At 33.6% G+C, this 26107-nt stretch overlaps 1 protein-coding gene across 6 annotated transcripts in view; it reads left to right on the top strand.

Annotated features, from left to right (window-relative positions):
- LOC114333043 (cGMP-dependent protein kinase, isozyme 1) overlaps window positions 1-26107 on the top strand; it is a 286543-nt gene that overhangs the window by 179896 nt on the left and 80540 nt on the right. For all 6 annotated transcript variants that reach the window (XM_028282878.2, XM_028282884.2, XM_050641966.1 and 3 more), the window contains one exon: window positions 2017-2602. In XM_028282878.2, coding sequence (XP_028138679.2) covers window positions 2017-2602 — 586 coding nt within the window. The remainder of the gene's footprint in view (window positions 1-2016; window positions 2603-26107) is intronic.

Genomic DNA, 26107 nt, shown 5'->3' with positions numbered 1-26107 from the left:
TAGAAAGTTGCGTCTGAGTTTAGCGAACAGACTATATTTTGTTTATTGTCAAAATTTTCATGACATTGCTAATTTTCTTTATATCAAATACGGGGTGAGTCAAAATGCAAGTACATTATTTTCTCAGTAATGTTAAATGGAACACCCTGTATTTTATATCATTATTGAAAAGTAACATTACAGTACTTTAATTTTTATATAACATTCCCTATGTCCAAATTTATTAGTTTTCGAGATATTTTCATTTTTATAGCAAATTATTTTAAGTGTCTAAATTTATCTAAGTTTTAAGTAAGCCATGACTGAATTGACAATTGACGATTATTGATTATCAATCCGGTAATCAGAGTAACAATGTAGCAAATAAAGAAATAAAAATAATTTATTAGTAATACATTTTACAAAAAAAAAAAAAACAAAACCACAACATGCAACATTTTTGAAAAAATTAGAACTACTTTTTTATATAAATGTAACAAATAAAGAAAGAAAATTAGTAATAAATTTTACAAAAAAACACACAAAATACAAAATACAACATTTTGTGAAGACAATTCAACACTACTTTTGTATGTAAATGTAAAAATGTAACGAATAAAGAACGAAAAATAAATTATCAGTAATACATTTTGCAAAAAAAAACGTTTGAAAATATTAGAAGCTACTTTTAATAAAATATTTTTTGTAATTAATTACATAAGGTGTTCAAAATTACCTCCTAACACATTTTTTATGCACTCCTAAAAATGATCATTGAATGAGCTACTTACTCTACGAAGCATTTGTAAATTAACACATCGAAATACACTTTGTATTCTATTTTTCATCTCATTCCTTGTTGTTGGAGGTATTTTATAAACTTCATTATTAATGTAACCCCAAAAAATTCAGTCCAGTTTATTAAGTTCTGGTGATTTGGGTGGCCACGCTACTGGTCCATTCAAAAATGAAAATATCTCGAAAACTAATAAATTTAGACATAGGGAATGTTATCTTAAAATTAAAGATCGGTAATGGTACTTCTCAATAGTGATATAAAATACAGGGTGTTCCATTTAAAATTACTGAGAAAATAATTTACTTGCGTTTTGACTCACCCCGTATTTTATATAAAGAAAGTTGGCAATGTCTTGAAATGTTTGACAATAAATAAAAATATATGGCACTAATAAACCATTGCTGTTGTGCTTATTTTTATTTATACAGGGAGTTGAACTTGTTAAGATTTTCATACAAAATTAGCAATGTGAATAATTCTTGAAAATTTTTACAATAAATAAAAAAACATGGCATTAATAAACCATTGCTGTTTTGCTTATTTTTATTTATACAGTGAATTGAACTTGTTACGATTTTCATATAAAATTGGTTATAACTTTGTAAATACCCTGTATAACATAAGAAACCTTCATATTTTTGTGATGGAGAAGTTGGGATTTCGAATTTAAAATAAAATATAGGGTGTTCCATTAAAAAAAACATAAGTTTGGTCTGCCACTGTGTTATCGAAGACCCTGTAACATTCTAACTAATTTTGTAATGTGAAGCTCAAAGTTGGCTAAACTTTTTGTTATTAACTTTTGTTGGTATCTATTACTATAGCGAATCTATTGAGCTTTACCCTACTAATCAATCACCCTGTAAACTAAAAACATCAAAATCAGCTACAATATTCTTGAATAATTGTTAAGGAGATGACGACTCAGTTATAACGGGTGCATTTTAATGGATACAAGGGACTGATTATACATATTTTCACATTCAGGAAATTCACATTTCACAATAAATTTTCAATTTTCGCATCGGAATCATTAGCTATACTTTAATGATATATGTAATAGGTATTTCTTTCATAGTCCTGTCGGAATGGCATTTGACCTTCCATGATTGACTACTCATGATAAACATTACAGGAATTTTCTGTTATAATATAGTGAACACCATCTTACAAATTTCCAGTTTTCTAGACACACACATTTTGTACTATATCTTCTAAATCAGTATTTTTTATTTCAGGTTTTCTAAAAGTCCAGAAGTGTGCCTTTGCCCCAAGTTACCCAAAGGCACCAATGTTGTGAAAGCCAACGTATACCTACCTCACCCAGAAATCAACTTCCCGATTCCAGTGGAAATACCAGCTGAAAACTGTGATAAATGCGGACTGAACCAAAAAAACACGCCTCCTCCTAACCTTCATCCCGAAATCAAAAACAAATTAGACTACCACAAATACACTGCCCTAGCATACGAAGGGCAATCGATTCAAAACAACGACGAAGCCCAGAAGTTCCTCCAAGGCTTCGGGATACTCACACCCATGGGTAACGGGATAGCGTCCAGTTTAAGGAAGAGCTCGATAGACGGAGAAGTTATCCAGACCATCAAAAGGAGTTCCAAAAATTTAGAGTTAAAGAGAAAGAGTTTGATCGATACGGAAGACTATGACTACCTGAAATCGTTGGTGGCAAAGCTGAAGTATGAAGTGTGTGAGATCGAGGGAAAGTATGAATCTGTACAGTCCGAATTATTCGATGTGAAAAAGTTGCTAGGATGTAAAGAGTCTCAAGTACTGAAACTGCAAAGGGAGATCCACAAACTTAAGGTAAGAGAGTTCTTCAATCAATAATAAGTATTTTTACGTTAGACAAATTTTGATAGTTTTAGGGCCGATTGTTCGAACGCTAATCAACAATGATCATTATCAAATAATTAATTACTGTCAATGTCAACTTTGTTTGGGTTGTTAAAAAGTCTGTGGAGTTTATAATCAATTAATATAACAATAATTATTAACATAATTAATAATAAATCTCATAATTGTAATTAATTATGTTTCAGCAACCCAAACAAAGTTGACATTGACAGTTTTGGTGACAGTAATTAAATATTTGATAATGATCATTGTTGATTAGCGTTCGAACAACCGGCCCTAAGTGTATTAAACACTGTTCTACATTATTTTATATAAATCAAATCATTCGATACGACAATGTTTGCGAACAATTGTAACTACTTGTACAATCAAAACACTAATATTAGTAATTGTTGAATAAATTTAATTGGACAGGAAATGCTGATTGAATAATTACAAATCGCAGTTTGTCTATACAATAAAACATAAAAAACGCAAAAGTGGAAATAAAATCTAATATAAAACAGAAAATCCACATAGTAAGTAGCATAGATTAAAAATAGCTGCAATCAGAAACTTCTTCTCTTCTTCTTCTTCTCTTTTTTCCTTATGCCTATTACGGCGTCGCATTGTGGTCCGTTGTTTTTTTCACCCATTTTTTCCACGCTTTTCTGTTTTTGACTAGGCGTTTCATTTCTTTTTTCGTTTTCCCTCGTGCATTTCCTATGTCTTCTATTTGATCCCTCCAGTTCTTTCGGGGACGCCCTCTTCTCCTTTTTGTCGTGTTTCTTATTTCCAGCATTTTCCTGGACATTCTTCCTTTCACTTATTATGAATCTTCCTTTTCACTTCCATTTATATGTATTTATGTCCTAGTATGGATTTATTTAAGGCATAAAATATTCGTGAGGATTTTTTCTCTCTGTTTGCTATTTAAGCCTCTATTTTCCCGTCGTCAGTTATTATCATCATCATAGTCATTAACATCTTAGTAGATGTGTTGTGGGTCATAATTGGGCTTCAGCAGCTCGGACAGTTTGATTGATAATATTTCTCCACTGGTCGCGGTCATCAGTTACATGTATTGCCTCAGTATACTGTTTGTTGAGAAGCTTTTTAGTAATGTCCGCCCATCGCTGTGGAGATCTTCCGCGTTGGCGTTGAGTCTGAGGCCTTCCTTGGACCACCAACCGCTCCATTTTGTGATCACTTCGATGGATATGACCAAAGAACTTTAAAATTCTAGAGTAAACGGTACTGGAGAGACGCTGATCCGGTTTAATTTCATCCAGAGCCGAGATATTTGTACGGCGAGCCGTCCATGGAATTCGAAGCAGGCGTCTCCATGTCCACATTTCAAAGGCGTCTATACGTCGTCTATCTGATTCTTTGACTGTCCATGTCTCGCATGCATAGTAAAATATGGAAAAGACCAGAGTTGAAACGAGTCTCTTTTTGTTTGTCGTAGTAATGTGACGATCACGCCAGACCCCGTTTAGTTCACTCATTGCTGCTCTTGCTAGTTGAATGCGTCTTCTAATTTCGGGTTCACAACTGCCTGTGTTGTTAACTAGAGCTCCAAGATATATCATAGATGAGACTACCTCGCATCCCGCAATAGTTTGGGTTTCAGGAAACTGTTGTTGGCGATCAATAACCATGATTTTGGTTTTGTTTTAGTTAACCATGAGTCCAAATTTAGCACTTTCTACCTCGAGTTTTTCTAATAATTCAGTAATTTCTTCTGGAGTAGAGGCTAGAAGTGTAGTGTCGTCTGCGAAACGCAAGTTAGATATCTTAACACCACCTAGGTTTACTCCTCCCTCCCAACCATCCAAGACTCTGCGCATTATGAACTCCGAATAGATGTTAAATAATAAGGGAGATAAAACGCATCCTTGGCGTACTCCCTTCTCCAAAGTGCATTTGTCAGACAGGTATCCGTCCATTCGAATATATGCCAGGTTATCTTGGTACAGTTTGCTAATAAGGTGAGTCAAGTGTTTAGGTACACCCATTGTCGTCAATATGTTCCATATTTTGTCCCATCTAACATTATCAAAGGCCTTTGTATAATCGACGAAACATATAAATATCGGGATCTGGTATTCTCTGGCTTTTCCTATGATGTTTCTTACATTAAGGATTTGTTCTCTAGTACCTCTGCCCTTTACAAATCCAGCCTGCTTAGGTGCTATTTGCCAACTTATGAAGTTTTCTAGACGCCGTTGCAGTATGTAGAGGATCACCTTACTGGCGTGTGATATTAGAGCTAATAGCCTGTAGTTGTTACAATTATTTGTTGAACCTTTCTTATGAAGAGGTATGATTATGGTCTTTCTCCAATCCTCAGGCCAGACGCCTGTGTGCCATATTTCATTACACAATCTATGTAATATTTTCACTCCACATTCCGGAAGATGCTTCAAGAAGTCTGCAGTAATGAAATCATATCCTGCTGCTTTGTTGAACTTAAGTCTTTTTAAAGCGAATTCCACCTCGGAAAATAGTATGTCAGGTTCAGATTCAAAACTAGTGTGGTGTGTCTCTGTTGAAGGAGAATGGAAAGTGGAGGTCTGGCAGTCGGTACAAACGGGGTGTCCGCTGGCATCTGGTCCGTATTGGCGTGTAAAGACTTACAATACGCCCTCCAAACATCAATAACCTTGTCCAAATCCGTCTGTACATTACCTTCATCATCTTTGATAGACCAAGATTTCTGCTTGAATTTACGTGTGAGTAGTCTGACTTTATCAAAGAGTTCTTTGGTGTTATTTGTGTCGGCATGTAGTTGAATTTCTCTGCAGATTTTGTCTATATGTTTGTTTTTGTCTCGTCTACAAGCAGCCTGAATAGCTCTAGATAGCTGTCGGTACTGGGAATTCCTGAGAGGGTTCTCGATTCCAGCAATTTTAAGTTTTCTACGTTCTTCAACGAGGTCAAAAGTATCTGCAGACATCCACACTTTTTTGGTCCGATTGAGACTGCATTAGACTGTGCCTCGCAGTCAGTCAAGGTCTGTATCAAGGTATTTTAAAAGATAACCAAATCTTTTCGGAATGAGTGACGATAGTTGGTAAAATATTTTCGAATCTTTCATTACATTGGTTTTTAAATTGTTGTGTATCTTTTATTTTTGATATCCTCTTGTTTCGGATCCTAGCACATGCCTTGAATTTTTGCTTTAGCGTTGCAAAAAGAAGTTGGTGGTCAGAGCCGCAGTCAGCGCTAGGTCGTGTTTTACATTGGCTAATAGATGTTTTCCAGCGATGTTTAATCATTATGTAATCGATTTGATTTCGGTGTCGTCCGTTAGGTGAGATCCAAGTGTACAATCTTCTGGGGTGGTGCTTATACATAGAGTTCATTATTGTCAAGTAATTGTCAACGCAGAACTGGATAAGGCGGTCTCCCCTTGAATTACGTTCACCTATTCCATATCTACCCACAATATTTCGTATGTGTTCGTCAGCCATAGTAACTCCGATTTTTGAGTTTAAATCGCCCATGATTATAGCGATGTCTTTATTTTTGATATTTTGCAGATATGATTCCAGTTCGTTGAAAAAAGATTCAGTTGTATCATCATCAGCAGTTGAGGTAGGCGCATAGACCTGAATTAAATGGACAATAGAGGGAGATCCATTTAGTTTTAAGGAAATTATACGATCACTGATAGCTTGATATCCCAGTATATAAGGAGAAAGAGATTTTGAAACCCAAAAGCCAACACCATCGATACTTTTGTTAGTGTTGCCGGAAAAGCACATGAAATGTCCCAAATTAGTTATGTAGTGCCCCTCGTTACGGAAGTGAAGTTCAGAACTAAATCTGAAAGAAGACCAAGGAGCATTCAGACCTGCAAGACAGACTAACGATAACATATTCAATTTAAGAAGACTGATAGAGAGAAAAATATAAGAAGGAGAAGAGTTGTTCCTGACATTCATAAACTTGAGAGATGACTTCGATTTACTAGACAGAGAGAAGATCTGGAAAAGCTTAAAGGACTTGGAAGAACCCACATAATTAATCAAGATTATCAGGAGTACATATGACGTAGTTCAGTTATTATACTCCCTAGGTATTCATATGTTGATAATTACCTTTTTAATGTTATCTGATTGCATTTTATCTCTCTGTTGTTTAGGTCCTCCTTGTTATTTATTATCATTGTTTTGGTTTTGTCTATATTTATTCTCATTCCCATCATTTCAATTTCTTCAGTCCATATATTAAGGTTTTTCTGTATTTTATTTTTATTATTGGCTATAAGCACTATATCATCTGCTTAGCGTTAAGAGATATCTGGTCACGATATCATCTGCGTATAGTAGACTATTTATTTTTACTGGTTCCAAATTTCTGTAGCCGATTAGGGTGTTAACTCCTTGTCCCCTTGCTCTAATATTTTTTATTATTCGGTCCATTCTTATTACAAAGAGTAAGGGGCTGAGACAGTCGCCTTGTTTTAGTCTGTCCATTAGAAACTCTTCTGACCGCTAATCTGCAATTTGTACTTTAGCGTTCACTACGTCATATGTACTCCTGATAATCTTGATTAATTATGTGGGTTCTTCCAAGTCCTTTAAGCGTTTCCAGATCTTCTCTCTGTCTAGTAAATCGAAGTCAGCTCTCAAGTTTATGAATGCCAGGAACAACTCTTCTCCTTCTTCTATTTTTCTCTCATCAGTCTTCTTAAATTTAATATGTTATCATTAGTCTGTCTTGCAGGTCTGAATGCTCCTTGGTCTTCTTTCAGATTTAGTTTTACATATTCTATAAGTCTTTTTTCTAATATTTTGTGTATGTTTTATAAGTAACTTGAGCTAGGCAGATTGCTCTATATCATAAATTTCAGAGACTTCAAGAGTTAAATAATTGTAGATAAATACTAAAAACAATGTATTGTGAAAGTATAAGAGAAGTAGCTTAAAAGAAATCAATGATGTATTGTACGGCTTTTCTACACCCTACACTACACTATTCTTCGTCTTCTTCTCGTAGCACTACAACCCGGGGTAGGTCTTGGCTGACTACACAACTTGCTTCCATCTCGAACGTTCGTCCATGATAGTTGGGTCAGCGGGTAACCCCACTGTTGTTAAATCTGACCATATATTCTCTCTCCATCGCATTCGTGGGCATTCTAACAGTTTTCTCCCTGTGGGGGCTTCCTCCTAGATTAACTTGATAAGGCGGTTTTTAGGGAGTCTATGAACATGGCTTAGACGTTAAGATTTAATTTCTTGGACTACGTCGCTCGCCCTATACATCTGTTTGACCTCAGAATTTGTTCTCATTCGGTATTGGTTGCTATTAGGGTCGTGCTAAGGTCTGAAGATTGATTTTTCTCTCAAAACATCTAAGTTTTCTTTTAATTGCTTTGGTCAGAATCCACGTCTCACACCCATACATCATGAGTACAGGTCTAATCACTATTTTATACATTCTGATCTTTAATGTTCCTGCTTCTCTGCACTATTATTATACGACCTTATAGAGCACATTTGCTTTAACCAAAAATTCTTATGGTTTTGGTTGTCCTCGATTATCTTGGAGCAAACCTTTTACCATACCCTCGAGAGGTTTTATAAAGAGATATAGACACTAAACTGAAATATCTGAAAGGAGCCGTTATTGGATGCTGTCATACAATCATGTAATGTTAATTTAGGCGATATTTATCTCATAAGTTTCTGATAGCGAAGATACCTATATCCTTAAACTCAGACACAGACGGCACCGATGAGGATTGATTTGATTTTGCTTGTTTAGATTATTTCTATAGTATATATAACGAATTTATAGAACTACACTTTTAGCATAATGTTATAATACTCGTCGATCGTCTTCTTTAGGTGTTTACAAATCCATAACATTTCAAGTTAAAGAGTGTTTTTGCTGAAAAAACAGCACACAAAACGTTGTTAAAGAGAATATTTATTTTAGACATTTGTGTTCGAGAATTTGATCTGTGCACTATGTTTGCTTTATTTTTCAATGAGGAGGTGCGTTTTTACAAGAAAATGAGTAATTTCACGTCAGAACATTGCAGCCCAAATTGCAGCCTTAATGCAGCTAATTAAGGCTAAATAGCATTGCAGCAATATATTCCTGATGTTATGGAAATCCACCAATCCAGAATTTCACGAGCAGCTTTAAGAAGGTATAGATGAAGTATCGTCCCAGTTGCACGAACCCCGCAGGTGAACGCTATTTACATCTGCAGACTTTGCGTACACGTCATGTTACAGCTAGACAACTGCGAAATGATCTTTCCACAGCCCTTAATGTTCGAGTAAGTGTTAATTCGGTTAGCAACAGTATAAAGGAATTTGAAATTAGACGCAGAATGCCAGCTACTACTCCACTGTTAACGAGGGCACACCGTGTGGCACTAAACGTCCTCTAAAACTTTTAGGTTAGATTGACATTCTGTAAATAGATATTATAGAGGACCGCTAAAATAATTTTTTTAAAGGAATCATCTAAAAGTGTTTGAAATAAATACGGCAACGTCGCACATTTAGCGTTTTTAAACTACTTTTAACCTAGAAATTGACCACAAACTGACACAAATTTACTATCTGTTGAATTCCTAAATTTCCTGTACTTTCTTTGAATAAAATAAATTGTATATTATCTAGTTAGGTAAAAAAGAGACAGCTTTGCATTACACGGTTAATTATGGGGGATACTACGGGGGGGTCTAACCCCCCCGGTGATGAGGAGATGTTAGATAATATAGAAAACACTGAAAATAATAGTAGTTTAAATAATACACCATTACTTGATAGCAATGCTAATTCAATCACTATTAATAACAATGAAATAAAAAAAGGAAAAAAACATTTCTATTATCAGTACACTGATACCGGTCCCTTTGAGGTATATATGGAGTCAAAAGGCGATAACGTTAGTAATTATAGTTTTTTGAAATTAGAAAAATACATAAATGACAAAAAAATCGAGAATGTACTTAAACTTAGCAAAAAAGGAAAAAACCGAATTAGCGTTGCTTTCAAGAAATGGGAGGATGCTAATAAATTTGTTTTAAATGACGTGGTCAGAAATGATGGATATGAATTGTTTATTCCGGCAAATAACGTAACATGTAGGGGAGTCGTTAATAATGTAGATACTAGTATATCGGATGCAGATCTAATCAAATTTTCGGGATTGGCTTCGGTCAACATTAAAGTACTAGAAATAAGACGATTTAAACGGAAGTCTAAATATGACACGGAGAAATATATTGATACAGAAACAGTCGCATTTACCTTTTCGGGAAAAGTAATCCCGAAGGAAGTGAATATATATGGGATCCCTTTTAGGGTAAAACCATACATGATACCAGTGGTTCAATGTTATCGGTGTTTTCTTTTTGGACACACAAAAAATCTTTGTAGAGGGGGAGAAAAATGTAAAAACTGCGCGGACAAAATACATGAAGGGGATGGTTCGATGAAATGTTTACATTGTAATAGCAGCTTTCATATAAGTACCTATGAGGAGTGTCCAGAGTATGTGAGACAGCGGAATATTAAGGCTGCCATGTCTCTGGACAATCTTTCATACTACGAGGCATGCGAGAGATTTCCTTATGTTTCTACTAGAAAATCGCAAGAGAATAATATATTCAGAATGAGCCAGGAGGAATTCCCAACATTACATAAAACTCAAACAAATAATTTAGAGACAATTCCCATCAATATGCGATGGATAGAAAATGTAAAGAGTAACCCTGAACACCTGTTTAGTAGAAAAATTGAGAATAACTCAAACAAAAATAAAAGAAAGGCTAATGAAACAAATAAGACATACAATAAAGAAGTACACAATCAATATTTATTATCTCCAAATGGGAGAAGCGAAGAGAGAGCTCGTGCAGTAGACAATGAGACTCCTGGATGTTCCCGTACAGAGCAACTAGAGAGGGACACAGAAAAAACACTGAATGCGATATTAAAACAACTAGATTGGAAACATAAGGAACATATAATCAATTACTTGAACCAGCTATTTATACATGAAAGCTCATCGAACCAAAAGTTGCTAGATTTAGATGGATATCAAGAATCCACTTATTATCCAATGGAACATAAAAAGTTTAAGCATTAACTATAACAGTCTGAAATATTTCATAAGCGAACATAGACCCAAATTAATTCTATTAAATGAAACTTGGCTAAAAAATGATCATCACTTCTATCTAAGAGGATATGAAATACATAGGTTGGATCGAGGGGATGGTTATGGTGGCCTAGCTACTGTGGTTCATAATAGTCTGGATCACAAAATAGTATATAGGTATAATAATAATGTTAGTAAAATTCAAATTTTAGCAACAAAAATAATAGATTGGGACATTACAGTTATTAACATTTATATCCATCCTAGGGCAAAAATAAATTTAAATAGTTGGGTTGGACGCATAAATAAAATCAGGGGAAATAAAATTTTAATGGGGGATATGAAAGCACATAATGCACTTTGGGGAAGTCAAGTGTCTGCTAATGTTAATGGAAGAATAATTCTTAGAGGATTTGGATCTAGTTTGCTGCAATGATGGGAGACCCACGCGGATTACCCTACCTGGACAGAATGCCTCAGCGGTAGACCTAACACTAATTTCCTCGGAAATTGCAAATATATGCCAATGGGATGTGTTAGAGGATTCTGGAGGCAGTGATCATTTTCCAACTTCTTGCAAAATCGCAATTGTAAATGAAAATATAGTAACACAAAAAAGTCATAAAAGAAATACAAAGAATGTCAATTGGGAGAATTATGCTTCAAAAATAGAAGACTTGATGAAGAATGGGTGTGAAGACTATAATTCATTTACACAAATTATGGAAATGGTGAGTGATGAGGAAATACCTCTCTTGAAAACAGAAAAATCTATAAGAAAAAAGAAAAGCCCTCCCTGGTGGGATAAGGAATGCTCTAATTTAATAAAAACAAGAAAAGAAAAAATTAAAAAATATAAGGAAGAAGCAAGCAATGAAAATTATATTGAAATCAAAAAAATATTTGCATACAGTAAAAAAATATTTAAAACAAAAAAAGAAATAGCTTCAAAAGCTTTTGCAATGGATTGACAAGGGACACTCCTCTATCTGAAATATGGCGAACAGTTAAGCTATTCTCCACATATCAAAATGCTGTAATCCCTGCTAAACTTCCCAACAAAAACATAGCTCAGAACATATTAAATAATTTGGCAATTGACATAACAGATCCTGAGTTCACGGTTACCCTAACTAACGAGGATGTGGAGGACATTTCAAGGCAAGAAATAATAAGTGTCATAAATAAAAAGGATAAGGCTACTGGCTTAGATCATAGCTCTAGAGTCATGTGTAGGCAAAATTTTGCAAAATATAATTAAATTAAGAATAGAACAAATAACGGAAAAAAAATCGATACTAAGCCCTAAGCAGTTAGGTTTCAGAAGAAACAAATGGTGCAACGATAATTTAGCTTTAACAATTAATTATATTAGAACTGAATTTAGTAAAAATTTAAATACAATTGGAATTTTTTTGGATATCAGTAGGGCATATGATACAGTCAATATATATTTGCTATATAAATACTTATTAAAGTATAACATCCCAATAACTTATGCAAACTTGATCTTGCAATTTTTGCTCAACAGAAATATCTACGTTAAAGACAAATCAAATAATATATTAGGCCCAATGCAAACATCCACTGGATTGCCTCAAGGGTCTCCACTCAGCCCAATATTATTCAAACTCTATACTAGATCCCTACATGATTTAATAAACCATGAGATGGAGTGTTTTCAATATGCAGATGATTTTGTAGTTCTGGTGCAAGGATCTGATATATACAAGCTAATTAATTCCTTAAATACCCATATAATAAATTTACAGGAGTGGTTTGAGAAACACAACTTTAAAATTTCAGCACACAAATCAAAAGCAATAATATTTAGAAAAAGGAGTCAGGCTTATAACTTCCCACATTTGATATATCAAAATATGGAAATTCCATGGAAAAATGAAATAAAGTATCTGGGATTTCATTTACAGTGCAATTTGAATATGACAATTCAAATTAACGACATGATAACTAAAGCAAACAAAGGAATAAATGTCATGAGAGCAATTTGTGGTACAAAATGGGGAGCTGACCCGAACATTCTTTTGAGTTTATACAAAGGAATAGTTAGATCTCATTTCGATTACGCAGCCAATCTTTTAAACCCCTGCAGTAAAAGTTTGATGATGAGGTTGGAACAAGTACAGAATGTTGCCTTGAGAATCGTAACGGGTTGTCTACGTTCTACACCCATCTTAATATTGCAAGCAGAATGTTCAGTAACAACGTTACAAGTTAGAAGGGAGATACTAGCACATAAATATATACTCAAACAAATGCCTGAAAAAAACAATATCATAGTAAAGAGTCTAAATAAGCTAAACGAAGCAATAAATGCAAACAATAGATTCTGGAGGAACAAGGTCATACCAGATTACTCACTAGCATATACAAATATACTCAAAAAAACAAAAAACATAATTAGATATAAAATCAATCCTATATATGAGGTAGAAAGAAAAACTCTTCTATATCCCATTACAATTAAAAGTCTAGAATTTGAAAAATATGAAATTGAATCGAACGAAAGGTTCATAGCTAAATATGGTGGAATATATAATAATCATACCCACGTATATATAGATGGATCAATAGACCCACAAACAAATCAATCGGGATTTGGAATTTACATCCCAAGCATCAATTATAAATATTCGTCACGACTCCATAACTACACACAAATCTGCACAACTGAAATAATAGCGGTATACAAAGCCATGTCAGTATGTATTGAAAAGGAAATCATGAAAGCAGTGATCTTTGTAGATTCAAAAAGTGCCTTATCCAAAATATCTAGTCACAAATGGGACCAAATGGATTATGTAACTATAATGACCAAAAAACTACTGGTAGATGCAAATAATATGGGATTTTCAATAGGATTAGAATCGGTACCGGGACATCAGGGGATTAAAGGCAACGAGGTGGCAGATAGCTTGGCCAATATTGGGAGAGAATTAAGAGTACCATATGATGTAAAAAACATCAGCACAGATATCTTTTGTGTTACAAAAAAGAACATCTTGACTCAATTTTACAATAACTGGTATTCCCAAATTAAAGGTAAATATCCAGACTATTATGGACTGCAGAATAGTTTCCCTATAAAACCTTGGTATAACAAATGTGGATATTTGGGTAGGAACAATATTATTAACCTTAATCGTTTACGAAGTGGACATTGCAAAACTCCTTGTTATCTCCACAAAATAGGCAAAACGGAAACACCGATATGCGAATGCGGTACTATGGGAACATTGGTACACATCATCTTTGAGTGTCCCATAAATAAACATAAAGATATGGATTTGTATCTAGAACTAATAAAAGCTGGAATAGACAGTCCAATATCTTTACAGAGCATTTTATATAAACCCTCGAATAAAGTTATTAAGATAATCAATAAATTTATCAAATTTTTTCAAGTAGATCTATAGAATTTTCAAAAAATAATAATAATAACAATAACAATAAATAAATACTTCAGAAAATACAGGGAATCTCCTAAAATGTCAAAAATTATATTTGTATCCTTAAAATCCTTAATCCTAACCGAAGGTAGCCAGCCCTAAACCTATGTGAAAATGTTTGGAAGCTACCCCCAAACGAGAAAAGTCTTAAGTTAACCTTAAATATTGTAACACTTTTCCCCCTCTATCTACAGAAAAACAAGAAGAAGGACAAGGACCACACAGGACCAAAGAAAAAAAAATAGATCTGAAGTTGACAGGACACCTGGTTGTGCATTGCCTTGAGCAAGACGCGCATAACCAATAACATGTACTGGGTAAATGATTAAAAAAAAATCGAAACCCAAAAAAAAAGGAAGAAGAAGAAGAAGTCCACAAACTGACTGTCAGCGGCCAAAAATCTTAAGAAAGAAGAAGAAATTGACGGTTTGCTAGAAAATAATATTTATTTTATTTAATTATTTTTTAGTAACACTCATTTCCAATTAAATATTTTTATTTATAAAATTATACATTAAAATATTGCTGAAAAATTGCATATCGTATTTCTTCTTTTCTTTTATACTAACTTGGTCAAAATGGTCTATTTTCAATTATATTAAGGTCATCTTCCTCAGCTGGCTCTAAACGTTCTTTAACTTCATCTTTATAAACATTTTATATGTTTTCTAATATACCATAATAATTATAAATAATTGTTCCTGCATTAATAGCATTATAATTTAATTGCTTTATCAAACATCTTGATTTCAACAATCCACTTAATTTTTCTAGGTACATCTTATGAAATGGTAATTGTAGTTATTTTCAGGTCAATTACTTTTTGTTTTTGTTGTAATCTGAATTTAGCTCTACAAAAAGAAACAAAAATTTGAATTTTGTTATAGGTGTAGTATGTCGATTGTAAAGTAAACTAAGACTTAGCTTTCATTATTATTTATTATTTCTTCACCAATTACATTATAAAAAGCCATTTGCCATTTTTAAATATTTATCTCCATTAAAATACATAAATAACAAACTAATATTCATTATTCATATAAACATAACCAAATAAAAATAATCAAACCACATTTAGCGGGCGCATTTTGACATCCTCTAAAATATTTTGATCTAGCGGGAGTTATAACGGTTTAGGTTATGGTTTTAAAGGATACATAATTTGCAGAATACCAAAATATTTTTAGCGGACGCTAAAATTTTAGAAGCTTCTAAAATTTAACGAAAGTGTTATAGGTCTGGATCCCGCGTATGAAAAAAAAGTTGATTAATAGCAAGCTGAAAATTTGTTAATAGCTTAACGGTGTCTAGTCGGACAAACATTGATGCACGGGAACACTGGAACAGGGGAAGTTTTAACGGTGGAGCATGATAAACGTGTCGTCCTGACAAGTTTATGATGGTGAAAAATAGCAAGTTGTTTTTAAGTTTATTCAATAGCCAACGTTATATAATATATAAAAAAATGTTTGTCCGACAAAAAGGTTGGGCAGTTTAACGAGTCCGACACGTAGAACATGTCACATCACAGGAACTATGTTGGTGATGAATAGCAGTCTGATTTTTGCATGAGAGTTTAATGAAAGGTTAAAAAAGCAATTGGAAGTTCTGTCGGACAAAATGAATGGGAAACTTTCCTAGTCGGACATTCTAAACATGTAAGATATAGACAAAAATGTTGGTGATAAATAGCAAGCTAATTTTGATTTGTTTATGTACAAATTATATTTTGTAACGCAAAAAGTTATATGTCGGACAAAAAGTTTGGGCAAATCGAAGGAAATAAATAAAAAACATTTTCTCAGAATGACTTAGTCACATATTGATAAAGCTATTTTAGGTGTATATTATTATTTATATTCACATATTTGCATGTGCATATATATACATGCACACTCCAAAAAGAATGAGGTAAGTATCAATGCATGTATATATTTCAAAACAATTCTTTTTTTGGGTGGAGTTTGTTCTAGATATTCTCAAAATGATAATAAAAAATGTCAAAGAACATATGAAAGCAATCTCTTAGGGTTTTCTAATTCTAGGTGCATCAGAAAGTACGGAAAATTTCCTACAAAAAACGTTGTATACATTTTTTTCCATACTCAAATCTTAACCCTGTAAGCGACATTGAAAAATGTGAAGAGTCTAAAACTCCGGTGCTTATAAGAATAGACGTAAATATGACACATTATGCTTAGAAGTATGTATTAGAAGGCTGCATTTGTCAGTGTGACACTTTGTGCTATACAAAGTAGTATTTGAAAGTACATGGTCTCTGAGTTTCTGTTTGCCACGTGTGTTGGAAATTAAAATTTATATTAACTATGGAGTGTTTTTGTGTCTATTTTTGAGTGTCAACAGTTTAAATTTGAAGTCGCCAAATCAAAAGTGAAACCATTCAACGGAACATTTTTGAGTAATTTTCGAACATTTTACAAAGTTAGTAAAATACTTGGTCATCAATTCAATGAGGTTCAGTTGCCAGATAATTGTGAAAATTCTATTGAATATCATTCTTCGTGCTATAATGCTTTGCTTGATTGAAAAAGGGTACCTAAATAAATTATTACTAAAATTGTATAACGTAATTTTTCTCCACTTTCTACAAATGAAATAATAATGTAATTAATATGTCACATGGCTAGAAATAATTTGCTGCCAAAATAAATCGATTAGTTTAAATTTGAAGTTACGATTGCAATTTATTATGAATTATTGTCAAAAGTGACAGTTTTTCTTAAAGGGAAATGTATTCATAGACATAAGGGTAGACAGGGAATACAGTGCAAAAAGTCGATAGGTGGTCTATCTATCTCTTTTAACCAAGCGATCCCGCGCATGTGTCAGACAAAAATAGCTAGACCACTCAATCCATAATATAATTTGCCTGATCTACTATAAATGTATTACAGTGAGGTATCTAAATGATGTTGAGATAAATCGAAAGATATCGATTGTAATTGATTGCAGGTACTTTTGACATAGAATAATCACCCCTTATTTAAATTTCAAAAATTATTTTTTTAAATTGTCCGACTACAAAATCTACCCCTTATTTTTTTCCAACAACAGTCATTCTTGGTAAGGAATAATTTACTTAATTAAATTTCGTCTTTGTCGGAAAGCTATTTATCACCAGCATTTTTGTCTATATCTTACCTGTTTAGAATGTCCGACTACGAAAACTTCCCATTAATTTTGTCGGACAGAACTTCCAATTGCTTTTTTAACCTTTCATTAAACTCGCATGCAAAAATCAGACCGCTATTCATCACCAACATAATTCCTGTGATGTGACATGTTCTACGTGTCGGACTCGTTAAAATGCCCAACATTTTTGTCGGACAAACATTTTCTCATATATTACATAACGTTGGCTATCGAATAAACTTAAAAACAACTTATTATTTTTCACAATCATAAACTTGTCAGGACGACACGTTTATCATGCTCCACCGTTAAAACTTCCCCTGTTCCAGTGTTTCCGTGCATCAAAGTTTGTCCGACTAGACACCGTTAAGCTATTAACAAATTTTCAGCTTGCTATTAATCAACTTTTCTTTCTTACGCGGGATCCAGGTCTATTACAGAATACACCCAATTCTGCGTCTGATTCCAAATTCCGTTATTCTGTTTCTAACCTAATTAACACTTGTTCGAACATTACGGGCTGTGGAAAAATCATTTAGCAGTTGTCTAGCTCCCTAATAACACCAAACATTCCATGTATGTTCTAGAATCTACACATAGGACATTGAAAACATTCCTGGAATGTCCTCAAAACCACAAGTACGTCCCCTAAATGTCCCAGAAATGTCCTGTGTCAGCATTTTAAACATTCCTTGAATGTCTTGTTGGAACATTCCATGAATGTCTACGAATGTTCTTTGGACATTCACAGTATATTTTTTAGACAGTCCCTGGATGTAGTCGCTGATGTGACATAATACCTCCGGTTTGTTTTTTCATGAGTTTTGTAAGAGAGACTAAAAACTTTTTTTACAGTCACCTCGTATTTTCATATGATATTTTTTGACATGTTTTGTAGTAAATTCAACTATCTATTTACTACAAAACATGTCAAAATTTACATGTAAAAACAGGATATGACCCTAAAAATGGTTTTTCGTCTCCTACAAAATTCATGAAAAAGCAGATAGGAGGTATTGTCACATCACCGACGATATGCCAGAAGTATATGTGGCCATACCAAATAATACATCCTTGATAAATATAAACATTTTTATTGTACAAAATCTTGTCATATATTTTTTTCCATAATCATCACTACAATGATGATTCATTGTATTGAATTGTACATTACAATTACAATCTGGTCATAACTGACCAATGAGCAATTTTAATTTAACCTAAATTACTACTGTTCCTTAAAATGAAGAGCTTACCCCATAGCGTCTCTTATCTAATCTAACAAGATCGTGCACTATTTTAACATACACAGGCACACAAACACTATGCTCTGCTTTTCACTATCACCTATCACTCAAACTAGTTCAAAAGGCTTTGTCCTCTTCAATCTTCTAGTTTGCCCAGTAGTATCGAGGAGCTGGATTTCCTCAATATTCTCGTACTTACTTATGAAGTTGTTGCTCGTGACTTCCTGCCATCTTCTTGATGATTATATCCAGGTTCCATTTCTAGGTCCTTATGGAAATCACTGTTTGTCACATACCAAGGAGCATCTACAATATGTCTCAGTATTTTGTTCTGGAATCTTTGTATAATTTTTATATTACTTGGCCTAGTAAGTACACCCCCATAGTGGGCATCCATAAGTCTATACAGGTCTTAATATTTGTTTATAAAGTAATAACTTATTATGCATCGACAATGTGTTTCTTCCAACTAGCCAATACACTTTTTACATATATCTTTCTTTTGCCTTTCATAGCCACAAGGCTATACGTTTCCTTCCTGGCTTTTTGTAGACCACTTTCAGCTGATTCTAAAAAAAAATTAAAATGGATGGTAATTTTTCCATTCTTTACAATTAAACATAAAAAAAATAGGTACTATTTACAGGTAATAATATGCATAAATAATTCGTGTCATAAAGAATAAAGAAAATTGAAAACTGATTTTATAATACTTACATAATTGTTTAAACAAAAGAGATCCAGCCAGAGCAAAACTAACATACAGAACAGCAAAAAAAGCCACTATAATATAATTCTAATTTCCATTTTCCATCCAATCATAAATTTTTAGGTTATCGTAAAAATGTGATGACCACGCGGCACGCCACCCTACTTACATAGAACACGCGCGGTAAATTTGAAAATGAACGCAAATTGAATAGTAAATGGCCTCACTTAAAATATAGGATATTGGTAGTATGTTCATAGAATGTCTTGTGGTAACATTCCACCAATTTAATCAGATGTTCACCGAATGTTCCTTGAATGCCCAGGACATTCAAACATTAATAGAACTTTGATAGTACATTCCTGGAATGTTTTCTGTTAGGGCTGTAACATGACGTGTCCGCAGATGTAAATAACGTTCATATGCAGGTTTCGTTCCAGGAAGTCCTGGAACTGGTCTTCTTGTGTATCTTCCACTTTCTCTATACCTTCTTAAAGCTCTTGAAACGCTGGATTGGTAGATTTAAATAACATCACCAAGATATTGCTGCGATCGTCCATCTAAAATTAAAGCTACAATTCGGGCTGCTTAATATTCCTATGTTAAATTACTCATTTTTTGTAATAACGCACCTCCTCATTGAAAAATCAAGCAAACATAGTGCACAGATCAAATTCTCCAACACGAATGTCCAAAATAAATATTCTGTTTTAACAACGTTTTATTTATTGTTTTTTTTTTTGGAAAAAAACACGTTACAACTTGAAATTTTATGGGCTTGTAGACACCTAAAGGAGAAGATAGACGAGTATTATAAAATTCTGCTAAAAATTAAAAATTATATTTAATATTTTTATGTTTCAAACATTATGCGATACTTTTTGTTATTAGTGTATATAGAACTACTACTACGAATTTATAGAATTATTACTTTTACTAACCGAACATTGTTAAATAACGATTTAAAATTTACGCAGTTTAAACAATTACGTGCAACTCGTTATAAACAATGATTTATTTCAACATTTCAAAAGAACTTCTCGGGTTTGCGCGCAACTCACGTCTATATTCGTATACCTGTCGAAGTGTACGTAATACGCTTCCGAAATTATGGTAGGGTAGCCCAAGCGGGGATTTTTGCAGTTACTCGAGCTCGTCAGATTATAATATGGGGAGAAACCTTGTACCCTGTAAATGAACCTCTACCATATATTGGCTCTTAATACAGGGGAGTTCGTTAAGGGGGGTCCGAAAAAAAAATCTATCCTTGGAAAAACTCAAAATTGTCAGATTAAGGTAAAGTAAGTTAAGCACATGCAAAGCAGTGTACATTTAAAAAATCTGACGATTTGAGCAGGACGTAAGGAGATGGGTGAGGGTGAGTCGCAAAGTTTCACAAGAAAAAAGCGAATATTTCGAGAAATAAACGTCAGATCGAAAAACTAAAAAATACGTACTCAATATTTTTTAAAAATCTACAGAATGATATCAAACATGACCCACGCGAAGAGGGGTGGAGGGTAAATTTAAAATTTTAAATACGAATCCCGCGATATTTCGGGAAATGAACATCAGATTAGATAACTGAAAAATACACGTATTCAATACTTTTGAAAAATCTACCAAATGGTACCAAACACAACCACACAACCTCCACTGAGGGAAGGTGAGAGGATACTTTAAAATCTTAAATAGAAGCCGCGTTTTTTATTTCAGGTTTGGATTCCTTACGTAAAAATAAGTAACTTTTATTCGATACATTTTTTCGAATTATGGATAGATGGCGCTATAATCGGAAAAAACGATTGTTGGAAATGGAAAATTATATTAAAAAATGTAAAGTCCCCAGTAAAATGGAAAACTTTACTTAACTTTTTTTGGTTTTAGGACCTACTCTTCACAACCCAATCGCTCCACATAACGCTCCACATAACGCTCCAGCGACTGCACTTTTAGCATACTTTCCTCCCCTACTATTGGGAAAATTCATCGAATACAGTTTACCGAAAACAATTCATCAAAAACATTTCACGAAATTATATAATAAATTAGTTTTAATAAGTAAAAAAAATATAGAGTCACCTGGATTGTACGCCCACAATGAAGAAATGGAAGAGAACCATTATTTCCAATAAATATGTGGAATATGTGGAGTCTAACATAATTAGCCTAAAACGAACAACTCTGTGGAGAGATGACATCGTGCTTTTGAATAGCAGCTTTCTGCCCATCATCCAACTATCTGGAAGTTTATAGACGCGTTGAAAAGGGAACAAATAAACTAAAAATAGTATTACAACACCTCAGAGGACATAACTCGCCCAAAACAAAGATGTAACATAAAGAATCTGCACAAAGAATAAAAAAAATTGTGGATACATATGATGCAGATAACTTGATAAATTACTTACGTGCAATTACACACAATTAACATTATTAGGAAAACTAGAAGTATTAAAGCAAAAAAAAATAAAGCAAAAAAAATAAAAATTAAAAAAAAATGTGGACGACTAAAAAGCCGATCTCCTTGTGGTGTTTTCGGGGTAAAGCTAACGGGCTTTCAAATTATACTATTATTCCTGATAATAATATTTTAAATTAAATTAATTTTATACTAATTTATTCATATATTTTCGGTGAATTTTTATTTCGGTGAATTGTGCTTTCGGTAAACTGTGTTACGGTGAAAATGTTTTCGGTGAATTGTTTTCGGTGAATTGTTTTCGGTAAATTTTCCGTCTACAATACGTCCCCAGAGGAGAGGTTTAAAAATTAAAAAATTAAAAGAAAGCAATAATTATAAAAATTTGCCAAAATTTGCGAAATACATGAGTAGGTGTATAAATACTTTAATTAAAGAACCTTTTATGTCTTGTGTATTTAGTAATTTAGATTATGGTCTAACTTCCTGATGTTTTTAAGTATCAATTTGAGTACTTGGTATACATCAGAGATAAATCGTGTAATTACATAACGGATAAAAGCGGTATTTTAATCTAATTATGTCATACTACATAATCGAGAAATTCCATTTTTACAGATATGGTTACTAGTGTAATTGAAGGTACTTAAAAGATTTGCCATAAATTTTGCCTTGTATATTGTACAATAATTTCAGGATTAAAATGGTTTTATTGCCTGTATTTTAAAATTTTCTTTAATCCTTGTTTCTATTAATAGTTTTTTATTGCAGATTAATGGCATAGTGGGTTCAATTTCATCAGATAAACTTATAATGTTTTATAACTTAATACAAGCATACATGGTTTAGTTTATTTTGAGAGGTAGTGTCCATTCTAATATTGTGAATTTTATTGTACACCCCAGGAAACAAAGCCGAAAAAGCACTTAAAAAATCTAAAAATTACTGCCCGCTATTTATTAATTGGAATATCTGGGAAGTATAAAGTCAATACAAAATGTTTAGTGAGCATCGAAATTTTTACTGTTAATAAGGTTTAAGCAAAAAAAGCGACATTTTTCACCAATTTCAATTGATTCTAATGATATTCAGTTTGTTTTAGATTCGGCTTCTTCTTCTTCTACGGCACTACAGCCCAAATTGAGCCTTGGCCTCCTTTATTTTTTGCATCCACCCTTGCCTGTCTGTGGTTGCTCTTCTCCATACACGGACTCCTAAAAGGGCTTGTGCGTCGCTGTTTACTGTGTCTTCCCAACCGGTCTCTTTCCTTGCATTCTAGCATTCAGTGCTCGTTTTGGTAGCCTATCCTCTCCCATTCTTATCACATGTCCGGCCTATTGCAATCTTTGTAATCTAATGAAGTTTGACAGGGGCGTTTCCTTATAAAGTTGATAAAGCTCGTTGTTGTATCGACTTCTGAAGATTCCGTTTTCCCTCACAGGTCCTAGTATTCTCCTAAGTACTTTCCTTTCGAATGTGACGAGTTTGTTTTTGGATGTTTCTTTCAGCACCCAGGCTTCACTGCCATAGCATGTTATTGGTCGAATTAAGGTTTTATAGATTCTCATCTTTGTATTTCGGTGGACACTTTTAGACCGAAATATATGGGAGAGGGCAAAATAAGCTCTGTTTGCCTGCGTTATTCTCTTCCGTATTTCTCCATCTTCTGATCCGTCGGCATATATTTCTACTCCCAGGTATGTAAACTTTTCAACCGTTTCAATGTCATCTTCATGTATAATGTTTTCTGGGACTATATTTCTTCTCGTCTGAGTCATTATTTTTGTTTTTTCTGTGTTAATTTCCAGACCAAGTATTTTTGTTTGTGTTTTTAACTCTGCATATGTTTCCTGTGCTCCTGTTGATGTTCTACTCATAATATTAATATCATCAGCATAAGCGGCCAGTTGAACCGTTCGGTTGGTCAGTAGCTTTTCTCGTCCAGTTTGCATTTGCCTAACCGCATACTCCAGTGCCAGGTTAAACAATGTTGAGGCCAGCCCATCTCCCTGTTTTAGTCCCTGCGAAATGTTAAAAAAGTCTGTCCGGTGGTTTTGTATTCGTACACATGCCTGAGTTTCATCCACTGTGGCTTTAATGAGTCTTATTAACTTGTGTGGTATTGCCAATTCAGCCAATATATAGCATAGTTTGTTCCTTTTGACTGAGTCGTATGCCTGTTTGAAGTCTACAAACACGTTGTGAACATCAACATCGTGTTCCCATGCTTTGCTCAAGATCTGTTTCACTGTAAATATTTGATCCAGTGTCGATCTTCCCCGTCGGAAGCCCGTCTGATACTCTCCAATAATATTTTCTGCATAAGATTCGTCTTAACCTCTAATAATACAATGACCATTAAAATATCGTAAACGTTTACGAAAAAAATTATTTTTCATCATAATCTATGTTTTTAGTTTAAGTTGATCAAATCTACTATTACGTTAAAATGAAATGAGTAACTAGTGTATATTTTCCACATCTAATTCATATTTACGAATTCATATTATATATATATATATATATATATATATATATATATATATATATATATATATATATATATATTCATATATATTCATATATATTCATATATAATATATTCATATTTACGATACAGTTATTTTAAGTGATGATATGAATGGATTATAACACCTTTTACATGCCATTGACACAGTGGGAAGAGAGTTTGGCCTAAATATAAACTGTTCAAAAACAAAATACATGGTATTTAGCCGTTTGGCCCATCAAGATTGACGGTTATATGTTGATGGTCATATAATTCAAAGAGTACCCAGTTTTAAATATCTTGGTTGCCATATTACTGAACAGCTAGATCCAGATAAAGAGATAAAATGTAGGATCGAGATAGCCCGCACGACATTTTTAAAAATGAGATCATTCTTCTGTAATGTTACCTTGCAACTTCAACTTTGAAAGAGCATGATTAAATGCTACATTTGGTCAGTCCTCTTGTATGGTGTCGAAGCATGGACATTAAAAATACCCACCATTAACCGTTTGGAGGCCTTTGAAATGTGGCCGCACAGACGTATTCTGAAAATACCATGGACGGCTATGCTGACAAATGTGGCAGTCCTTAAGACAGCAAATGCTACCCGCGAGCTGCTTGATAACATCAAATATCGAAAGATGGCCTATTTTGGACACGTAGTAAGGGGAGACCGGTATAATCAACTTATTATCATGGGTAAAATCGAAGGACGCAGAGGAATTGGTAGAAAGCAGGCCTCTTGGATGAAGAATATCCGGGAGTGGACAGGAATAAAGAAAGCAGAACACCTATTTAGAATAGCTCGAGACAGTTTCGCCATGTTAATCGCCAACGTCAAGGGGACTTATAGGGCAAGTTAAGAAGAAGAATTCATATTTAATATAGCCTGTCATTTTTTCTTTCGCTTTTCAAGTTTATATTCTTCTTCTTCTTAAAGTGCCCTGTTCTCAATGGAAGTTGGCTACTGCAATATTTGCAAAGTCTTCTCTGTCTTCGGCTACTCTTAGTGGCCGTTCAAAATTTAGCTCTGTAAGTTATCGGATGTTTATTAGCCACGATAGTCTTTTCCTTTCTAGTCCTCTCTTTCCCTTGATCATTCCTTTCAATATTAGTTGAACACATTGGTATTTATTATCTCTCTGTATGTGGTCTAGGTATGATGTTTTTCTAATATTCATTGTGTTGAAAACTTCGCGTTCTTTGGCTATTCTATGACGTACTTCTTAATTTGAGGTATGCGATGTCCATGAAATTTGTGAGGATCCTCCGGTAGATCCACATTTCAAAGGCCTCCAATTTATTTACGGTTGATGTTTTAAGGATCCACGTCTCAACTTCTTAGAGAAAAGTTCATCAGACGTGGCGGTTTGATAAACGTAATCTACATATGTATGTAAAACAAAGTCACAAATCGTGTTGGTTTTACCTTATAGAGGGTGTCCAGAAACTCTACCGACAAACGAAGACAGGAGATTCCTCAGATAATTTAAAGATATTTTAACCCAATTCACCTAATCTGAAAATGCTTCCTAAGGGAGCTAGATCTCTTTGAAAGTGGCGTCTTGTAAATAGTTTTTCTTAAATACCTCCAAAACGCTTCTAGTAAGAAAAACGAAAAGTGGTACACATATTAAGTATTTTTGACTCTGGATTATTAAATTGAGAGGTATGCTACAATTAAAAGGTGCTCTTGTTTTAAGTCGCTAGGATACACCGTTTTCTAGAAAAATCGATTTGAAAATTTTTCTCTTTTTAAATTTCCAAAAAAAAAAATAAAAAAAACTATTTAGAAATCCGAAAACTGGTACGTTAATTTATATTTC

Source organism: Diabrotica virgifera, chromosome 1 (genome assembly GCF_917563875.1).
Source record: "Diabrotica virgifera virgifera chromosome 1, PGI_DIABVI_V3a".
In the NCBI taxonomy this organism is placed as follows: domain Eukaryota; kingdom Metazoa; phylum Arthropoda; class Insecta; order Coleoptera; family Chrysomelidae; genus Diabrotica; species Diabrotica virgifera.
The sequence above is the reverse complement of the archived record's forward strand: the minus strand, read 5'-3'. Positions and strand labels throughout refer to the sequence as shown.